The following is a 22,261-nucleotide window of genomic DNA, read 5'->3' as shown; positions in this document are numbered from 1 at the left end:
GGAAGCCAAACTCCTGAGAATTCAGGTCTACCAGGCCTCTGACCTGGTTTCCGAGCGGGGGGGGGGGGACTCACGACGGTGACATGGCCTATCTTCCACAGCTGGGAGACCTGACCTTGACAGAGGCCCCTTCTCGACCAGGGATGTCTCCCATGGGAATGGGGCAGCAGTGAGGACTCTGCAGGGCAGGGGGTTTCTGGGTGTATCCCAAGTGGCAATGTCAACTCAGGAGGGCAGAACAGAGGCGTCCAGTGAGGCATAGCATGCGTTTGCGAGCTAGGTTTCCTGGCCAGGATCGAATGTCTGATAGTGATTTTTAGCAGACACTCCCCTCTATTTAAACAAGAGGCAGTAGAGGTTGCTGGATGCAATGTCTGTCTAACCTGAAAAGCTTGTCTTGTTTCTTTGTTGGAACTATAAACTCATTTGGACTTATTCCATATTCTGATCCCAAGTCTGCTTGGGTCTGTTGTTGGGAAACCCAAAGACTGATCCTGGTTAAAGAACTATGTTGTAATCTGTTCTCTGCTGATTTATATTGGGAATATAAAGGCTCAAAACTAGTTATTGGAATTACTGCAATAAAAGCCCTAGTGAAACCTGAGTCTCAGTGTCAGGAAGTCAGGAATGGACAGTGCCTTCCCACCCATCCTTGTGGTTGCCCTCAGTCTTCAGGAAGTGGCTGCTGAAGCACCTTGGCTAGAGCTAACTGGCCACTGCCTCTTATTACTTCGCCTTTGTTGATGCAGCACAGGCTTCCACAACCTGGTACCCTCCAGATGTTTTGGATTCCAGCTCCCAGGTGGCTTAGCCAATGGTCATAGCCAACATTGGACACTGTAGTCCAATGTTTTGGACTACAATATCTGGGAATCCTGGAAGTTATAGTCCAAGACATCTGAAAGTTGGGGAAGGCTGTTGTAGCACTTCCCTCTCCATCCTGAGAGAAGAGCACAACCATTATTTAGAAGTAGAAGCTCCACCCCCTTCTTCTTTCAGGCCCTTCTTCTTCCTGGTGGGTCAGCTATGTTGAACTAAGTTGGTGTTGCCTCTCCAAAGCATTGGGGGAATCCCAACCTTTCTGTGGGGCAAGCTGATATCTGGGTGTGTGGCTAAGAGAAGGCTCAAGTGGGGATAGGATGGGGGAACATGGTGTGAGGCACTGCACCACAGAGATCATACAGTGATAATCGACTTGCGTGTCTGTTCGAGTTAGGGAAGGAGAAATGTGAGAAGCAGCCCTATGTCAGTGTAGGTACAACCAGGGGGCAGCGGAGAGAAGAGGTGTCCAAACGTAAAAAAGGTAGAAATGGATTTTATTCTTTTATTAAAAATTAAATGTAAAGGCAAAGGCAAAATTAGTGCTGACTCTTCATAGTCAGTAAACAAATAACACGCCTAATTGAAACCACCAATATCATCAAGTCTTTAAAAACAGCATTTCAGTAAAAAGTACCAAACAGCAAATAAAGTGCAACATACGAAAAGTGTAACAGGTTTTATATTTTTATCAGGTGCCTGTTTTCCTAGTTAGTTGGTCTGCAGTTAGCAAAGATGGTTATTTTTGAAACTATAACCGCTTCTTTAGAACTGCTCTTGAGATACTATTTATAGGGTCCTCCCCCCACACCCTAAAATCTGGACCAAACAAGTTAATTGTGATCAATCTCCCAATTATTCTGTAAGTTTGAAGCAAACACAGAGGGTGGGGTCCTGATCAAGGGAGTAGGATAATGCTTAACCTGCCCCCCACATGACATTTCCCCAGTCTAACCTTCCCCCCCCCCGTAACTTCTGTTTAGGCACCCCCACGGGGCAAATAGCAGCTTTGGAAGAGGGGCAATTAAGAGATTTACCAGCATCTTGTCTAGTATGACTCTCAGTCTTTTTTCATTATACTAGGCACAAGTTGGGCAATTACAGAACATGCCAATGCCAATGTTAATTTAAAAACAAGTACGCAATCACAACTTTAAAAGTCTCATTTGGCCATTCACAGTACAGTTTGGCCATTCATAGTAAAGAGTATGACATTTGATTTTAGTGATTATACATACATAAATGCAGAATTCTGTAACAATATATTAGCTTTCATTTCTTTTTCTTTAAATATAATCAGTGGGATTTTTATTAATCTGGGGCTGACTCTTACTACTCCATGCATTTCAAGAGGGTGATCCAAACAGAGTAGCTAGAGCACATGCGGAAGCCAGAAGGAGCATCTTCAGCATGACACAGTGAGCATCAGAATAAACCTTTCTTTGAGCTTGTGCAGCCTTCCTGCTTCATTCTTGGCCAAGTATACTGCGCCTACATCAAGGCCTCACTGCAAGCGCCTGATGCTCCTACAAGAGTCAGCCCCCTTGTTCACTTCAGTGGTGGAGCCGCTCACAGGGCGTGGGGAAGTTCCACAGGCACATATGAGTCCACAAAGAATCTCTGGATCAGGGCAACTATTTTCGTACATTATCACTATCATTCAAATCATCAGAATATGATTCATTAACAGAGGACAGGACACAAAGCCCAGTCCACAATGAGAACTATCCTTGGGGGTGGGATCCTAATAACACAGAGCACTTCTGGATTTCAGCACTGAGAGTAGCTTCCAGTAGGTTTATTACGCCAGCATCTATCATTTCACTTGCTTGGTCTTGTTTGTTTCTTTAAATCTGGTCCTCCCCCAATATACATGCAAGGGCAATGCTTCAAGGGTATATTGCTGGAAATTAACATAAAATGCACTTCAAAGAGCACAGTGGAGGAAATCCTAAACACAACAGGCTCTGATGTGATAAACACACACTCAAATTTGACCCAAAATGCACTCCTTATTTTTAAAGACAAAGAAACCCAATTCAGGTTGCAATCCTATGCAAGTTTAGACAGAAAAACGCCTGCAACTCCCAGCATGCCCCATGCTGGGAGTTGTAGGACTTTTTCCTGACTAAACATGCATAGAATTGTGCCTTCAGCCAAACATTGTTACATAGGAAGTTTTCAAAAACTTTACATAATTCTGGATACTCTGGTTCTGGTTTTCAGATCTTTGAAGGCTGTGTTCTATTTCCTTCAAAGACACTTCACAATGTTTCTCTCTCTGAAAAAAAGAGAAAGAACCATTATTATTAAATATGAAGCTTAACTAATTTTTAAAAAACAGATACTTTAAAAATGCTTTTGATCAGTCATCAAATGGAACATTTTTGGGTGCTATTACAAGCTGGCCCACAAGAAGAAACCATAGATCACTTAATAGCCTGTTTTGACCAATTTGTATGACACTGTGCAGACAAAAGAACTCATAGCCATGCCTACTTCAATACCATAGTCCAGTTGATGTAACTTTGGCTGTTCAGTTACAACGGATACTTTTCAATTCATACAGCCCAAGGATGTAGTCAAGATCCTTGGAGAAGTGAAACCTATCAGAAGTGTACCACGAACCCCACCATATTGGATAATTTGTGGCCAGTCTCCAATATTCCAGTCTAGCGGAAAATGTCCGAGCAGGTGGTGGCATCTCAGCTCCCGGTGTTTTTGGATGAGGTGGATTAGCTAGATCCATTTCAATCTGGCTTCAGGCCAGGTTATGGGACAGAGACTGCTTTGGTTGCATTGGTGGATGGAACCATTGGTTCTGCTGGATGTCTCTGCAGCTTTTGATACCACTGATGATGATATCCTTCTGGACGATCTGGCTGGGATGGGACTTGGAGGCACTGTGTTATGGTGGTTCTGGTCCTTCTTGGAGGGTTGATTTCAGAAGGTGGTGCTAGGGAAGTCCTGTTTGATACTGTGGCCACTGGCCTATAGTATCCCTCAGGGTTTCATCTTGATCTCCATGCTATTTAACATATACATGAAACTGCTGGGAAAGGTCATCCAGAGTTCTGGGGTTTGGTGCCACCAGTATGCTGATGACACCAACCTCTACTTCTTTCCATCTAAATCCAAGGAACCTGTTCAAGTTCTAAATCAGTGCCTGATGTCGGTAATGGACTGGATGAGTGTGAACAAACCGAAGCTTAATCCAGGCAAAACAAAGGTGCTCCTGGTTAGTCAAAAGACAGATCAAGGAATTAGGGATTCAAGTCTGTGCTGGATGGGGTTACACTCCCCTTGATGATTCAGGTTTGCAGTTTGGGTGTACTCCTCGATTCAGCCCTGAATCTGGATGCCCAGGTTTCAGTGGGGCCATAAATATGTTTGCACACCTGAGACTAGTGTGCCAAAAGCACCCGCTCCTAGAGATGTCTCATCCGTCCATGGTGACACATGCCTTAGTTACATCCTGTTTGGACTACTGTAACATGCTCTACATGGGGCTGCCTTTGAAAGTGTTCATATACTTCAGCTGGTCCAAAATACTGTGACCTTTCCACCTACGTGGAGAGAGTGACTCCCTTGTTACAACAGCTTCACCGGCTCCCAGTCCATTTCTGGGCATAATTCAAAGTGCTGGTGACAAAGACCTCTGCGACTTGGGACCATGCTATTTAAAAGACCACATTCTCACATATAAATCTGCCTGGGCTTTTAAAATCAGGAACGGTCCATCTCTCTGTCCCATGGCCATCTGAGTCATGGTTGGTGGGAATGCGAGAGGGGGCCTTCTTGGGGGCTGTTCCCAGGCTCTGCACCTCCCTGCTAAGGGAGGTCAGGCTAGCCCCATCTTTGATGTCCTTCTGCCTGCACACAAATACATTTTTGTTCAGACAGGCCTTTGGTTTTTAAACTGACTTGTTTGCTGGTGTATATTTTAATTGGTGGGTGCTGTTTATTTCTTAAAATTATTTATGTACTTTAAACTGTATTTTTAATTGATTTGTTTTTAGTTTTTCATAATGATTTTGTATTTGATCTTGTATTTTACTGTTAACCACTTGGAGCACGACTTAGTAGAAATGGAAGATATATATTTAATAAACAATACAAATAATTCAATGTTCTTTTTTTTTTGGTCTCAAGAAGTGGACCAAAAGTTTGCATCCAATTAACCTCTCCTGTAGATGGAGTGGCTTCCATCAGCAGAAGAGGGAGGGAACAATCCCCCTCCCTCCTGCACTCCAACAAGATCTACTCAAGGGGGAGGGACACTCTGGAGCAGATTTGGAGGGGCATCAGGTAAGCTAAATGATCTTGGTCTTTAATAACCTTTATGCCTGAAAACAGAGCTGTCGAATTCCATTGTGAGCCAGTCCTACAGGTACAACCCAAGTGTTCATTATGAAGTAACTGTGGCATCGTCATACCGCTGCAGCCTCAGAACTCCTGTGGGTTTTTTTATGGCTGCATCTGAAATCAATTAAAATTATATTTTTGGTACCAAAGGTACTTGTTAAAATCAAGTGATTGATAGTGCTTTTATTGGATCCATTCATAATTCCAGTCCCATGAAATATACACAGCATTCTTACGATTTACTTTCATGTTTATTAGAACATAGCCTTTAAAAATACATGTGGTTAAAATAAATGTCAGAATTATCCCAGAAATTTGTAAGTACTGGGTATATTTTTATGTGCACTAATCACTTCTGTTTAAAAGTGATCAAACAAATTACTTTCTTGGGGCTTAATTTTTTTTAATGGGATACCCTGTAACATCTATACATTTAGCAGTCCTGGGCCTTGTTTGAAAGTATTTCCAATTTGTCCCACTTCCAGCACAATAATTTCAACAGGAGTGGAACAATCTGTTTTGTGTTTTTCTTTCCATTATATATTCCTATATGTATTGTGTATTATGTATGTATGTATGTATGAAAGTGGAGAAGATCAACAATGATTATGTTCTGCATTAACTCAATGACACTCTACTCAGGCATGAATGAATACTGGTTTCATATTTATTTTTAACTGTCAGGCTAAGTAAAACTGAAGTTGAAAATGTTTAAAATGTAATATATTGGCCTTGACGCATGGAAGGAAAGGGAAAATTCTGCTGGAGAAAAAGTATGGAGACACATGCTATTTATATCTACTGAGCCTTCAGATAGGGTGCTTGGAAATGGTGTGTTAAACAAAAATAAATTAAGGGTCCATGGGTAGAGAAAGCTACTGTTCAACTTTGACAGCAGCAGATACAGAATTCCTAAAACACAGAATACACACACACACACACACACACACACGAACACATGTACATAAGATACCCCAATCACTGGGGTATCTTAAATTGGGAAGAGCCATAGCTCAATGACAGAACACATGCTTTGGTTCAATCCCTGGCATCTCTACATAGGGCTGGGAAAGACCCCAGTCTAACACCCCAGAGAACCACTTCCAGTCACGGTGGACAATGCTGAGCAGACTGGGTAGAAGGCAGCTTCCTATGTTCCTAAAGCCCAACAGATGTATCATGGCACAAGACTTTGTGTAGAAAACTTATGCCACGTTCCATCTGCTGGTTTTAAGGCCCTACAGGATTCTTGTTTGTGCTCCCCCCCCCTGGAATTTTATGAAGTTTCCAAAAAGGTAAGGAAACAAAGAGTTAGAAACACGGTAGCAGAAAAGGACTGCTAAGTGTATAGCTGCTGGAAGCAGTTTTCTTGTCACTGTACTAAGGGTGCAATCCTATGGACTGCGCCCTTGCTGTTCGGAAGCCCCTGAACCCAGACCTTCTGAGATTCTTATGCCCTACTGGGCTGGAGCCGGCAGGGCGGGAGGAACGGCAGAGGCAGTCTCTGCTTCCCTGTCCTCCAAGCTCCTATATTTTCTCTAGAGAAGCTATTCTGCCTGTCTAGCAGGGGTGCTTTGCAGCGGGAGGGAAGGAGGCTGGAGGAAGCTTAGGATAAATCATATTCTGGCCTCCTCCCCTCCCCACCAGAACACCCCTTTCCCTTCCTCTCCAAGATAGATTTTCCAAACTCGGAGAGGCAACCAGCGCGGTTCTCTCCACGACGGCTGTGAGGGGTCGGATCTCTGACTCCCCTTTCCAGGGTCAACGCACTGTCTCCGATCTTGAAAGGAATTTTCCAAGCCATCCTATGGTCCCTGGGATGCTCACCCGGGAACCATAGGATGGCTCTCTAAGATGCTTTATGGGCTCAGATATGTTCACACACATGCAGACTTTCTTCAGCAAAGATTTACAGTTGGTATTCAGCACACACTGCTACTGCATCATAAAACTGGCAAAGTCATATGATTTTTCATATCCAGGCTGAGTAGGAGCAGCTCCACCTCCCTTGGGACTGAAACTATAAAGGAATACTACCCTTGAGTGCCATTCTTTGGTTAAAAGGTGGGATATAAATCCAACACATAAATAATAAATAAATAAAAGCTGAATAAACCACTGTTTTGAATCCAAATAAAGATGGCGCTCAAGGGAGGCACTTTGCACTGCAGCCTCCCAGTTATTTTTTTTTAACTCTTAAGAAACAAAAATCCTTAGGAGGAGGGAGCTTAGTGGACATCGAGAGGTGTCTGCAGGCACCACATTGGGAAACCCCAGTGCTAAAACTTGGGTGTTTTGCGCCATCTTTGTATGTGGCTGAAGTATGAAGGAAAGAGAAAATTGAGGACATGTGGAACCTTCACTCTCAATTAACAAAGGCTGCTTACAATAACAATGAAATAATAAATGCAACAATATTAAAACCAACAACCCCTAGGCTAGATGACTTGCTATCATACAGGTCAAGAACCAACAAATTGGAAATTTACTCACCGAGTCCAGTCTTCTAGATAGCTGTTTCTGTTCATCTTTTTTCTGTCTTAATTTATTTTCTAGATCCAATATTTTCAACTGAAAGCATCGCTCTTTAGAAGTAATTTTTTCCACCTCTTCCGCTAACTGTAAGAATAAAATACTGTATGTCTAAACATTCTCTTGAAACTCTTAGTTTTTCCGTTTCAATGTGAAAAGTTAAGAGCTGATTATTTTAAGTTTCTGTGACTGACTTTTTCATTTAAGATGAAATACTTATGAGAAAGTTATGATAAATAATAATGGGGAAAATACCAAGTTTATCAGGAGGATAGAAAACTAATAGGTTAATAACCCAAATTAAGAGGAACCATGCTAATAAAGGTATAATGTGAACAATACCAAATTATCTTACTGTTAATATATCCCAAGTGTATTATATACCCTATTTGCATTACTGACTGTATGGTATTTTTCTATTCAGAGCTAAAACTTATCCATGCTCTTGTCACTTCCAAGCTGGATTATTTTATTGCACTCTATGTGGAGGAGCTGGCTTTGAAGAAAGTCCAAAAGCTGCCATTAGTTCCCAAGACAGCCACTAGAGTGCTAGAGGCGACTGGGTGGCAAGATCACATTATGCCTCTTTTTGGCCCCAGTCTATTTCTGGGCTCAACTCAAAGTGCTAGAGAGTTGACCTTTATAGCTCTTTACTGCTTGGGACCCAGGTATCTGTTGGACCTTCTGATCTCACACCAGTCCTCCCAGTCAGCGAGACCTTCAGCTGAGGCTCTTCTCTGGGTGCCCCTACCAACATAAGTGAGGTGAATTCTGACAAAGGAGAGAGCTTTCTTAGTGGTTGCATCCCACCTATGAAATACCCTCTTCGGGGAAGCTTGCTTGGTGCCTGCTTTGTTGGCATTCTGGTACAAGAGACAGATGGAGGGCGCAATCCAATGGGGATAGTTGGCCAACTCCGAACTCGGAGGCGACTGACTAGCCAATGCATGGCGGGTGGAGCGCAAAGGGGATCTTCTTCTCCGCGCTTTGGCCGCCCTGCATTAGCGGCTAGATGGCTGATTTCAGCTGGCTAGCCAGAGCAGGGGGGAGGCCAGACAGCGCATAGAAGCGTCGTAACGATGCTTCCGCCGTCGCCTCTCCCCACCCCCAGGAATGCCCCCCTTTCCCCTGCTGCTCTTATGAGCATGGAGCCAGGGACGAACCGCACCTCTTATGACACGGTGGGGGCAGGGAGGCGGTTCCCGAAAAATGAATAATCCCATGGCTGTCTAGCTGCTGTCTAGCAGCCATAGGATTGTGCCCTTATTTTCCCAGGCATTTAATTCCCTTTAAAGCACTTTCTGTGTTTTTATACTGGCTACTAGTATTTTTATCTTATGTTTTGTGGCTGTGATATACTGTGTTTTAAGCAGTGACTATATTTGTTTTATATGTTATAGCCTATTGCAAGCCTCCTTGGGAATGCTAATTGGCATTGAAAAGCAGGATATCATAGAATCATAGAATAGTAGGGTTGGAAGGGGCCTAACAAGGCCATCAAGTCCAACCCCCTGCTCAATGCAGGAATCCAAGTCAGAGCATCCCTGACAGAGGGCTGTCCAGCCTCGTCTTGAATGCCTCCGGTGTGGGAGAGAACACCACCTCCCTAGGGCATTGGTTCCATTGTCGTACTGCTCTAACAGTCAGGAAGTTTTTCCTGATGTTCAGCCGGAATCTGGCTTCCTGTCACTTGAGCCCATGATTCTGTGCCCTGCACTCTGGGATGATGGAGAAGAGATCCTGGCATTCCTCTCTGTGACAACCTTTCAAGTACTTGAAGAGCGTTGTCGTATCTCCCCTCAGTCGTCTCTTCTCAAGGCTAAACATGCCCAGTTCTTTCAGTCTCTCTTCATAGGGCTTTGTTTCCAGTCTCCTGAGATCTTATATATACTGATCTTATATATACTGAAGTCAGAACTTATATAGTATAAGTATATACTGTATATACTTATAGTATAGTATAGATCTTATAAATACTGTATATAAGATCTATAGTATAGATCTTATATATACTGAAGTCAGAACAATCCTTTCAAAGGGCTGGACCCTCTGACACTTATTTTTCTCCACTACCATTATTTTTGTGGATCAGGTTGACCCAATATTGACAATCATTCTCTATCCCTCATAACCATAACCTCATAATCCCTCAGAATAGTTAAATACATATTTAAACATGTGTTTCCTTATACAATATACATTTGTAAATGTATTCCATCTTAAAAGTATGCTTTTCTAAACATGTTCTGGTACGTTGTTTGAGCCAAGAACTGCATCACAAAATTACGGGAGTTGTTGTTCAACACATATGGAGGATAGCAGGTCAAGGAAGGCTCGTTTGTGTGATACAACCTATGTTTTCTTTTATACATTGTTTCTCATGCTCTAATACAACCTCGGACACACCGTGGCACTGCACTACGAGATGTTTTCCACCACCTCTTGCAGAGGAGTTTATGGAACAGCACTAATGCATTTTTCCTTCCACTCATTAATCTTTGGAATCAAGCCACTAATTACTCATTGCTGAAGGAGAGGTACTCTATACATGCCCAAAGGCATTCTTTTCCTATGACATTTTACTCATTCTAAGGTGAATGCTGACACTGAAAATTGGTTCCAGAGCTAAGGTCTGGCTTGAATTAAGCACCAGGATGGAACACCTTGAACTGAGCTATATCTTAGACAGGATTCATACATTGATTAATGGTGTTGCTGCCCACTGAAAAATGCAAATATGTGGGTGAAGCAGTTTCCCATAAGGTTCAGGCGGTTTTTATAGTGGTGCAGTTAAAATTACCCAAACCGTATGAGAAACTGTTTGAGACCAACAACTCCCCCAAGAACTGAAAGTTTTTTTCCCACCTTGTTTCAACCCCCGCCCCACCCCCGGAAGTGTTTGCATTCGCAAGCACTAGTGAACGTATGAATCCCACCTTCAGCTCCTTAATTCCAAAAACTTTTCCTGCAATATCAGAGAAAGATGTGTGAAAGCATGGCAAGAGGAAGAGTGAGATGCTCATGGCTTCTGCTTTGTGTTACATCTGAAATCACTGTAATTAATACCCGTCTGAGTCATATTCTGAAGAATGGACAGGAATAATTTGTTCTGAATTTTTTCATGAAAATCAATGCACATTATAGAGCACAAGTGCCATATCATTTTTGCCCTCAGGGCCACAAGAAGTATCAGTTGGGGGCTGCACATCTATGCACATACATGCACTCGCGTACACGTGTTGTAGTTCCAACACATCTGGAGTCACCAGGTGGGGGAAGGCAAGTATGAACTGTAGTAGGTCATAAAAAGCTCTTGAGAAATGAAGTAGTCTTACAACATGCAGTAGGAGGAAGGGCTATGGATTTGGGGCTCACTGCTCTCATGCAACAGTCTTCCAGAGAGCTGGAAAATGTTTTCCGTGAGCAAAAGAGACTTTCTGCTCATCTTGATCCAATCCAGTGATTCCACCCACCTGAGATTAGGGGAAGGTGCTTACAAAACTGTAACTTCTAGGGAAGTACCTCTTTGAACTAGGGCTGAATTCCTCTTTGAGTTTTTAGTCAATCTATCAAGTAATTGGTGAATTAATTTTGCATAAGGGCAAATGCAACAGTTGTGAAGCAAGAAGCATCCTTTTTGTTAGAAGATGCACATATATGTTGGAGCAGGCAGAAGGGGGATTTTTTCCAGCGTAAAGGAAGGCAGATATGCCACGCATAACAAGCACTACACACACACTCACAAGCTGCTGCCTGATTAATTGGGGGTATTATTTTAGACCATTAAAAATATTTTCATAGATTAATCTAATTAATCATGCAGCCAACACTTCTCACTTTATAAAGGTAACCTTTCCTCCTTCCCTGATAGTGTGCCACATGGACTTTTAGAGAACAGAGCTAACTGCCCCTTTCACAACAGCTTCTGCTTAAGACACATGAACTTATCCATCAACAGACTCATTTCTGAGTTCAAAAAGGAACTATCCAAATAATCAAGATAGTTCCTACCTTTTTTCTTCCATCTTCCAAAGCAGCTTCCAATTGTCGGGTTAAAGCATCACAGACTGCAAGTTTTTGTTTGAAGTGCAATTCAGTTTTCTGAAGACTCTCTTCTTGGTTTGCCACCTGATTTTCGAGTTCTTTGTTTTGCAATTCCATTTCTTCTATTTTTCTTATAAGTCAAGTAGATGTGCAGATGTAAGATTACCACAGTATGAAAAAAGTAAAAAGTAATTCTGAAGTGCAGCATAATGCCAATATGTCACATTTACCGTTTAACTTCTTCATACTTCATTCGAAGGTTGTAATTTTCCTCTTCCAAAGAAAGTTGTTTCAAGAATCCATCGTTGCCACCTACCTGTAAAAAGAGCGATTCTAACATATCCAACAGAGATGAACACAGGAACTGAATTGTTAGCAAGTGAGCTCAATGGAATCCTTCACAACAGGACTAATTCATGGTAAAGAGAAACTGGTTTTGGTTCTGTTTGACAACAGCAGCGTCTAACCCACATAGTAAAAGACCGGCCTCTGTGGTCCTGCTCTGGGACCCGCTGCCTTCTGACGGGAGGCTTGTGTTAACTGCAGACAGGGCCTTGTTCAGTCATGGCACCAGTCCCTGCAATTCCCTCTCCCGTGATGTTCTCCTGCTGCCATGTTTATTTTCTTTTCAGTGCTAGGAGAAAACCAAGGCCTTTTAAATGTAAGCCCAGTATTACGGTTTCATGCTGGCAATTTACTTTATTGCTCTGCTGTTTCTGGTGGGTTGTCATTTGATGGTTTTTAAATTATGCTAATTGTTTTCATTGCAATTTTCTCATTTTATTGTAAGCCATGGTTAGGGCATTTGCAGAAGAGGGACCTATATATATTCTAAACAAATAAAACAATTATTGTAAGTTTTAGTTCTGCTACGCAGCTTGCAACAGTGGCTGCGTCTACACAAAATGCTAAGACAGAATTCCTCAGAATCCTGGCTTGTTGTTCGTGAGGGGTGTGCTTGTACATACTGCCTGAATGCTCCCACTTGGCTCCTTCTGCAAACAGGAGTGGCTAAGCCAATCAGGAATGTGCCAGGCTGGGAAAGATTAGCATTACTTCTGAACCAGAACTCCTGGCTTGTCTCTTCTCTAACAAACCAGAGTCTGGAGCCAAGGTTTGAAGTTGGCTTCAACTTCAAGAACTAGGCTTGCTAGACAAGCAAGAAGCCAGGGTCTAGGTTTAGACAGTATGCTCAGCTTTTCCACCCTAGTGAGTTCCTGAATGGTGTAGCTGCTCCAGTTCTCAGGAGCAGCCAAGCAGGAGGGACCTGGCAGCACGGACCAGCACCTTTGGTCATGAACGATAATCCAGGAGTCTGAGGAATTCTGGCTTAGCGTTTTGTGTGAATGCAACCAGTGTCTTGTGCATTTAATATTTATCATAGTTCATATTTGTAACTCGGTTGCTCCTTCTCACATCAGGCTTATTGAGAGAGGAGATACACAATTTTTAAAAAAGAGGCTGGAGGGGGAGAGAGCGTGGGCACACTAGGGAGTTGTCGCCCTTCCTTTTTACACTTATATTTTATTGGAGGGGAGGTGCAGTTGGAGGAAAAAAGGAACTCAAAAGTGTACTTTCTGGAAATGCTGCATTTTGGGACAAGATGCCTGCATCCATCAAGACTGGTCATGCTTTAGGAACAGTGACCTTGACAACACTGCTGTAAGCCGCCCCAAGCTACACCAACCCTCTTTGAAAGCCAATTTGGCCCCACTTGCTAGTAATTGTCATAGGAGACTTAGGGGATGCACCAGACAAGAAGCTAGACAAGAACTTTATTGTCCCTCTCAAACAAGAACAGAACAGTAATAGGAAACTCTGACTCCATCCAGATATAACTAAGTCCAGTGTCACCCAGTGGCTAAATTAGGTGTATATGATCACCCTATCTACACAAGCCTTCCCCGACCTGGTGCCTTCCAGACGTTTTGGACTACAACTCCCATCAGTCCCAGTCCAACATGGGCAGTAATCAGGGATGATAGAGGAGTTTTAAACCACCACCTCCCTAGGTCACTGATCCATTGTCGTATTGCTCTAACAGTCAGGAAGTTTTTCCTGATGTTCAGCCAGAATCTGGCTTCCTGTAACTTTAGCCCATTATTCCATGTCCTGCACTCTGGGATGATCGAGAAGAAATCCTGGCCTTCCTCTCTGTGACAACCTTTCAAGAACTTGAAGAGCGCTATCATATCTCCCCTCAGTCTTCTCTTCTCAAGGCTAAACATGCCCAGTTCTTTCAGTCTCTCCTCATAGGGCTTTGTTTCCAGTCCCCTGATCATCTTTGTTGCCCTCCTCTGTACCCTCTCCAGTTTATCTGCATCCTTCTTAGACATGTTTAACTATGCATGTTTAACTGGAAGTAAGTCACACTAGGTTCAATGAGACTTACTCCCATCTGAAGTGTACACAGGAGTGCAGCCTTAAATAAAAGAACAGGTTTTCTCTGCAACATATCATTTGCTATAATTCCCCAAGCAATACTGCAATGCCCTGTTATAATCAGTTTCATTAAGTGAAAAAGAACTGGAGACTGAGCTTACTGTAATGCAACCTGACCCACTCAGTGGTATACGGAGTTCATTGTATCTGCCATTAACAAATCAGTCTTTTAAAGGGGAGATTTACAAATATGTTAAATCCTTTAAGCAGGGTGAAGGAGGTGGTTATTAGAGGTAAAATGTTTCAGATGTCTCATAGCTAATTGCTGAGATAACAAGCAGAAACCCACAGATAAATAAATAACATTGCTGCTGTGTGTATTCATTATACTCAAAGTGGCTTACAAATAAAAATGTAAAATCAGAAAATTTCAAAACAAACCTAACAATAAAAAACAGCAGCAGAAATGGCATAATAAAACCCATACAAACAGCGAAACTAAAATTGTATCAAAAGCTCAATTAAAAAACTCTTGTCAGAATAAAAGAGTTTTAAGGGCCCATTTAAAAGCAGGCAAAGAAGGGGCCTGATGAACCTCTCTTGGGAGACTATTTCATAGTTTAAGCATCACAACAGAAAAGGGCCTTTTTCTTGTCCTCACCAACTGTACTTCTGTTGGAGAAGGGGCAGTGAAAAGAATACCACAGCTGAAATATGCTGGACTCAGGCCGTTTAAGGTTTTAAAGGCCGAAGCCTGCAGCAGTGCTCCAAAAATAATGGAATAGATCAATTTCACTGTAACAGGGGTGCTGTCAGCCTGCGGGCAGGATCCCGTTTCTAAGGCGCTCTGGGGAGCCGCATTCCAGTGGCGGGCATGAGCGAAGGAAAAAGAGGTGGGGCCAAAAATACCAGGATATTTTAGCTTAAACCTCTTGCTGCCAGTAACTCAGCCTTGGGAGAGGCATTCCAACCTTTTAGAGTGGGGAAAAACTGCAGAAAAGCTGGGGAACCACCCAACGAGCGATGGTTGGGGGAAAGGAAAGGGGGCAGGACCATCTGGGGACCCCCTTAGGGCCAGATATGGAACCCAGACAGGCCAAATTTGGCCTGCAGGGCTGACGTTCTGAACCCCTGCACTAAGAACACCAACTTCTTTAAGAAAGAAACATTTGTGTTTGTTCTATTAGAGAGCTACAAAAGACAGAGGGATGATATGGGTGCCCTCAGCTGTCAAAAAAAGGTTCCCTCTTCCCCCCTGCCCCTTTAAATACTCAGAAAGAGTAGCAACACAAAAAGAAACAAAAGTCTGGTTTCCTCGAATTCCTTCCACATGGCTTTGAATGTTTTACAGAAAGTTATTATTCTCCAAGCACCTGAACTTGCAGCTCCCTAATGGTTATGGATTTATCTACACAGCTCTTTTGACAGGACAGCAGGCTTTCCTGACACCTCTGCAGTTCCCGTGCAGCTGCCTTCTGTAAATCACGGGCATGTTCTAACTCCTTCAGGCGAGCCTCCGTCTGGCCCCTCATCTGTGCAGCCACATTGGGGGCGAGGGAAAAGAAAGAAGAGGTCACATTTCAATCACTTCGCCCACCTTCCTATATCCAAATAACTATATATAAAGCATATTGCACAGAAGCAGAATGCACTGTGTTTTGCATGCACTTACCGTATCCATTTCTAAATCTTTGTCTTCTGTCGCCTTTTTACTTTCATGTATGACCTTTTCATACATGGTTTTCAGATCCTCAGCTTCTGTTTCTAATTCCCCCACCTAGAAGGCGTTATTATATAGAACATTTTAGGGTGTCCCAGAGGGACTTTTTGGGAGGGAGAAAACACTAATTGAAGCTTGACTGGTGTGTGTGTGTGTGTGTGTGTGTGTGTGTAGGGGGCAGCCCCCACCACCAAAGTTCTAACATGCGTAGGCCTGAACAGCATGATTTGAATTTTACAATCAATATGGAAATTCAGCACATGATTTGGAAATAGGCATACTGGATTTTCCATACACACACACAAACACACTAAAATGTTATGTCCACATGTGGACATCCAGGGGCCTCTGAAGCCATTATGCGATGGTCAGGGAGGGAAAGCACATTCTCACCCCCTACCATGCATAGGGTGAGAGTACCACCCAAGGTAGGCCCAAGACATCAGTATTTAGAACTTACTTCCATTTTATACTGCTCAACCAGTTTTTCTTGCTGCTGTGCCTCTTCATGTAAGTCTACAAGTTCAGCTTCTGCAGAAATAATACTCACTTCCAAAGCAGTAAGGGAGGCCTAGAATTACAAAACATCTTGAATAAATATGACCAGAAAGGTTCAGTGGCACTTTTCTTTTCCTTTTAAAGTAGGTTTTTGTGTATGTGGCATGTATAAAGTTAGCATATTTATTGCCAAGTTGTTTGTCATGAAGATAGCAAGACGAGGGCTGCAATCCTATGCAGATTTACTTGTAAGTCGCACTGAAATCAGTGGGAATTAATTTCGAGTAAACATACATAAGGTTGGGCAGAACATTTTGAGAAAGGAAGCTGAATATATGGCCCCTATGGAAAGAGTTATCTTTCAGTTTGACCATCTGTAAAGTTGCTGTAATGATATCCAAAGCAAGCCTAGAACTGTATGGCTAAAATAGGATTAGGATGTTCTCCAATAGTGGAATGGCTAACACAATTTGGAGTAATTACAGTTTAAACTGTAGTCAACCTTACCTTTAATTTTGCATTTTCAAGAGAAATCTTTTCATTTTCAGAGACGACAGAATTAAGCTTTCCAATAATTTCGCTCTTCGACTTTCTTCCAACATCTTGTATTCTTTTGAGTTCCATCACACAGTCAGCTATCTGCCTTTAACATTTCAAAACATAACTTCTGTAGCAATCAATATGCTTAATCCTATTTAATTTGTGGTCCTGTTTGCATTTTTTCCATTACATAATTAACCAATGATTTGCGTGTTTGCATAATCAACCTTCGACTGGCCCGATCAGAGATCGTTGTGTGACATGCAAACTTGAGACACTTTGGGTTATTTGTGGGTTAAACAACCCAAAATTAAGCTAAGAACTAATCGTAGGTTAACTTTGAGTTGTTTAACCCACATATAATCCATAGCGTCCAGATTCACATGTCATGCAACCTACGATTGGAACAACTGGAGGCTGATTATACAAAGCGGCAGTGGCTTACGCACAACAAATCTTGGGTTAATTAAACCACAATTTGTCGCTGTTACATGCTAACCAGGTCATTGAAATTTGTTACATTTATATCCCACCTTTCTTCCACTGTGGAACTCAAGGTGGCTACATGTGGTTCCTGGGTGGTCACCCTTCCAAGCATTACCCAGACCCAGACCTGCTCAGCTTCAGCAAAGTGGCTGCCTCATGTGCTTTCAGACCATTGTGCCTTTAACGACATCTTCCCTTTCAGCTTTCTAGAAACTATTTTACCCATGGATTTCCATATTTATTATATACCAAGAAAGCAGTATTTAGGAAAAGGAAGTCCAGATTTTCTGATGAATGGTGATGCTAAAGGAAGTCAAATGACTACAGACAGCACAATAGTAGATAGTAAATTCCCACAAATAGGGAATTTAGAGATTTATTCAACAATAAATCAAGGTAAGTAGCCTGATCTTATTGGTGTTTATTCACTCTATGTCCTGCTGTACTCAATGGGGCTTACTCCCAAGTATGCATGGGCATGACTGCAGTCTTAGATTACACCTATCTACATTACACTGCTGTACATGACTGAGCTGTATGATTTTCAGCTGGCTGTATCAATCTAGTAAATTCCAGCATTTGATTACTTACGACGCACAGAATATCAAAACAAGTTAACTTCTATACACAACACTCTACTGCTCACTGCAACCAGGAGCTGAGTGTGTTCTCTCTGCTTTGCCTCTAAAGTAGCACAAGCCAGACATAGGACTGCAGTGAAGTGATGAGGAGGGGTGAAATGATGAAGTGATAAGTAGAGGTGTCAGAGCAGAAACAGGAGTTATGTCAAAGGACTTCACAGGCCCCAGAGACAGCCTGGATAGCGCTGTGCTGTACTTTGGAAAGGGTGCTGTGCTACGGCAACTGCATGCATGCTTGCTCCTGGCTATAAACCAGGGGTGGGGAACATCTGGTCCTCCAGATGGTGTTGGACTACAATGCCCATCATCTGTGACCATTAGGCCTGCTGCCTGGGGCTGATGGGAGTTGGGAACTCAACAACATCTGGAAGGCTTTAAGTTTACCTTCTCTTCTTTAAATGGGCAGCAGGACTTTAAAGCCAGGGGCAAAGCTGGATGAGAATGAGTGCAGCCAACTAGTGCTACAGTGCTGTTTCCCCAACACTACAACCAGCACATCCATGCTGCCTCTGAAGGCTGGGGTAGTCAGGAGGTTCCTGATAGATCAACCAGGGTTAAGAGACAAGTATCAATCTTTAGGTTCACATGCTCCCTCTTAATTCTTCCTCCCCTTTTATGTGCAAGGATTCCCCTCTTTTAATCCTGATATTTTCCCATTACATCTGTGCTGGTGCTAACACTAGCCAGTTAGCTTTTAACCAGGATTTGAAGCAGCTGGCAAACCCTAATCAAGAGTTAACCATGGTTACCTTTTATCTTGGTGGTGAAAATCAGAAAACATGTCTGGTTTTCTAACAGTGTGTGTGTGTGTGTGTGTGTGTGTAATGCTACACCGTGGTTAACTATGACAAAGGAGAAGGGAGGGGGAAATTCAGGCAGGAAAGAGCATCTGCCTGCTCCCAGTCTCTTAATCAAGGTATAACAGCATGAACCAGGACATAAAAGAGAGTGACAGCAGCTTGTACGGACCCAGAAGAATCACACTATTGAGGAGTAGCAACATACTTCTTCAGCTCCTTACTGGAATGTTCAGTTCAAAAGTTTTTAATGAAGTTTGCACAAAATGCTAAGAACATAAGAGCCATGCTGAATCAGAGGGGTCCATCTAGTCCAGCAATCAATTCTGTTCACACAGTAGCCAACCAGCTGCCTGTGGGAAGCCCACAAGTAGGACGAGTGCAGTAGTACCATCCCACTCATGTTCCCCAGCAACTGCTATACAGAGGCATACTGCCTCTGATAAGGGAGGTAATATATAATCCTGATTAGTAGCTGTTGATAGCCTTGTCCTCTATGCATTTGTCTAATCCCTTTTTAAAGCCATCCAAATTGGTGGTCATTACTACATCTTGTGGCAGCAATATCCATAATTTCACTATGTGCTGTGTGAAGAAATGCGTCCTTTTATCTCTCCTGAATCTCCCACTGTAACACATTCATGGTAATGTAAATGCTTTGTGTTTGATCTGTAAAACGTAATCCAAGTTACCAAGTAAGTTAGAGTCAACGGAATGTTGGTGTGTGAAGGAAAGGTGGAAGGGCCTTTTGAGTGGAATTCTAAGGGGTTTAAAAAAGAGACTTGACAGTTTAACAGTCAGAGAAGGTTGAGGGATCCGGGTAATGTACATCTAGCGAGATTGGGTTGGGTGATGGGTTTAGAAGAGGTAGGTAGGTTAGGAATACATATAGGTAGGTTAGGAATACTTGAAGGATATAACTTGTTCAAAAAGAACAGGAGGAACAGAAAGGGAGGTGGGGTGCGCTGTATGTGAAAAATACATATCTCTGCACAGAAATACAGGAGGATAAGCTTGGTAGCCCTATCGAGAGTATCTGGATCAAAATCAATGGAGCAAAGAATAAAAGGAACCTGGTGGTCGGAGTCTACTACCAGCCACCCAATCAAGGAGAAGGCGAAGATGAAACTTTTGAAGCAAATAGCCAATGTTTCAAGGAAGCATGATGTAGTAGTAATGGGGGACTTCAATTTCCTCAGTATTTGTTGGGAGACAAATTCTGCAAAACATGGCCCCTCCAGGAAATTCCTGACTTGTGTGTTGGATAACTTCCTCCTACAGAAAGTAGAGGAAGGAACTAGAGGATTGGCTATCCTTGACTTGATCCTAACCAACAGAGATGACTTAGTGGATAAAGTAGCAGTTACAGGAACTCTGGAGGAAAGTGACCATGTTATACTTGAGTTCTTGGTTCTTAGGGAAGCAAAAGCCGAGTGTAGTCAAACTCGTACCCTGGATTTTAAGAAAACTGATTTTAATAAACTCAGAACAATGACCAGTAAGGTCCCATGGCAAGCGACTCTAACAAGAAAAGGAGTGCAAGATGGGTGGGAGCTTTTAAAAAAGGAAATTCTCAAGGCACAATTACAAACAATTCCAACAAGAAGAAAAGGTGGAAGACAACAGAAGAAGCCAATGCGGCTTCACAAAAAGCTTAGAGATGACCTGAAAACAAAAAAGGACACATATAGGAAGTGGAAAGAAGGCCAAGCAACAAAGGAAGAGTACAGGCGGGTAGCACAGAATTGCAGGGATGGCGTCAGGAAGGCTAAAGCTGAGAACGAGCTGAGGTTAGCGAGGGATGCTAAAAGCAACAAAAAGGCTTTCTTCAGATACATGCATGGTAAAAGACAGAGGAAAGAAATGGTGGTTCAGCTATTAAATAAGGATGGCAAAATGATAACAGATGACAAGGAAAAGGCAGAGGTGCTCAATTCCTACTCTGGCTCAGTCTTCTCCCAAAAGAGGGTCTATGACCCCCCTGGCAAAGGCGAACTACAGGCTGAAGGGGCAGGATTGCGGTTTGAGATTGACAGGCATATGGTCAAGGAACACCTAATTACTTTGAATGAGTTCAAATCTCCAGGTCCAGATGAGCTGCAGCCTAGAGTAATAAAGGAACTGGCAGAAGAACTCTCAGAACCGCTGTCTATTCTCTTTGAGAAATCATGAAGGACGGGGGAAGTGCCAGATGACTGGAGGAGGGCTAATGTTGTCCCTCTCTTCAAAAAGGGTAAAAAGGAGGAACCTGGGAACTACAGACCAGTCAGTCTGACATCAATCCCAGGGAAAATTCTGGAGTAGATGATAAAGCAATCCATCTGGAAGCACCTTGAAAACAATGCCGTGATTACTCGAAGCCAACGTGGATTTGTCAAGAACAAATCCTGCCAGATGAATCTGATCTCATTTTTTGATCAAGTAACCTCCCTTGTGGACTGTGGGAATGTTGTGGACATAATATACCTTGACTTCAGCAAAGCTTTCGACAAAGTGCCCCATGATCTCCTGATGAGCAAACTAGCTCAAAGTGGGCTAGATGAAACAACCATCTGGTGGATCCACAGTTGGCTACAGAATCGGACTCAAAGAGTGCTTATCAATGGGACCTTCTCAAATTGGGGAGAGGTTACGAGCGGGGTACCGCAGGGCTCAGTCCTGGGCCCAGTGCTCTTCAACATTTTTATTAATGATTTGGAAGAGGAGGTGCAGGGAATGCTGATCAAATTTGCAGATGACACAAAATTGGGCAGGATAGCTAATACTTTGGAAGACAGAAACAAAATTCAAAGTGATCTTGATAGACTGGAGCGCTGGGCAGAAAGCAACAGAATGAAATTTAATAGGGATAAATGCCACGTTCTGCACCTAGGAAAAAACCAAATGCACAGTTACAAGATGGGGGATACGTGGCTCAACAACACTACAAGCGAGAAGAATCTTGGAATTGTTGTAGATCACAAGCTGAATATGATCCAACAATGTAGTGTGGCTTCAAAAAAGGCAAATGCTATTTTGGGCTGCATTAATAGAAGCATAGCTTCCAAATCCTGGGAAGTACTAGTTCCCCTCTACTCAGCACTAGTTAGGCCTCATTCTGGGCACCACATTTTAAGAAGGATGCAGACAAACTGGAGAGGGTTCAGAGGAGGGCAACAAAGATGATTAGGGGACTGGAAACAAAGCCCTATGAGGAGAGACTGAAAGAACTGGGCATGTTTAGCCTTGAGAAGAGAAGACTGAGGGGAGATATGATAGCGCTCTTCAAGTTCTTGAAAGGTTGTCACAGAGAGGAAGGCCAGGATCTCTTCTCGATCATCCCAGAGTGCAGGACATGGAATAATGGGCTCAAGTTACAGGAAGCCAGATTCCGGCTGAACATCAGGAAAAACTTCCTGACTGTTAGAGCAATATGACAATGGAACCAATTACCTAGG

At 42.8% G+C, this 22,261-nt stretch overlaps 1 protein-coding gene across 5 annotated transcripts in view; it reads right to left on the bottom strand.

Moving 5' to 3' along the window:
* Nucleotides 1–1,302: 1,302 nt before the first annotated feature.
* The window catches only part of ODF2L (outer dense fiber of sperm tails 2 like), a 45,140-nt gene continuing 24,181 nt past the window's right edge, over nucleotides 1,303–22,261 (bottom strand). For 4 of the 5 annotated variants that reach the window (XM_084852031.1, XM_084852030.1, XM_084852034.1 and 1 more), the window contains 8 exons: nucleotides 16,868–17,003; nucleotides 16,323–16,433; nucleotides 15,815–15,919; nucleotides 15,516–15,674; nucleotides 11,991–12,076; nucleotides 11,728–11,890; nucleotides 7,678–7,803; nucleotides 1,303–3,100 (listed from right to left, as the gene is read on the bottom strand). In XM_084852031.1, the coding sequence (XP_084708157.1) occupies nucleotides 2,972–3,100; nucleotides 7,678–7,803; nucleotides 11,728–11,890; nucleotides 11,991–12,076; nucleotides 15,516–15,674; nucleotides 15,815–15,919; nucleotides 16,323–16,433; nucleotides 16,868–17,003 (1,015 nt within the window). In that variant the 3' untranslated portion in view covers nucleotides 1,303–2,971. Of the gene's footprint in view, nucleotides 5,299–7,677; nucleotides 7,804–11,727; nucleotides 11,891–11,990; nucleotides 12,077–15,515; nucleotides 15,675–15,814; nucleotides 15,920–16,322; nucleotides 16,434–16,867; nucleotides 17,004–22,261 lie in introns of all 5 variants that reach the window. The other variant, XM_084852032.1, reaches the window with a different exon arrangement.

This window comes from Heloderma suspectum, chromosome 4 (assembly GCF_057233095.1).
Source record: "Heloderma suspectum isolate Gila_16-S chromosome 4, 16-S_ref, whole genome shotgun sequence".
NCBI lineage: Eukaryota > Metazoa > Chordata > Lepidosauria > Squamata > Helodermatidae > Heloderma > Heloderma suspectum.
Note: the sequence above shows the minus strand (reverse complement) of the source record. Positions and strands in the feature narration are given on the sequence as shown.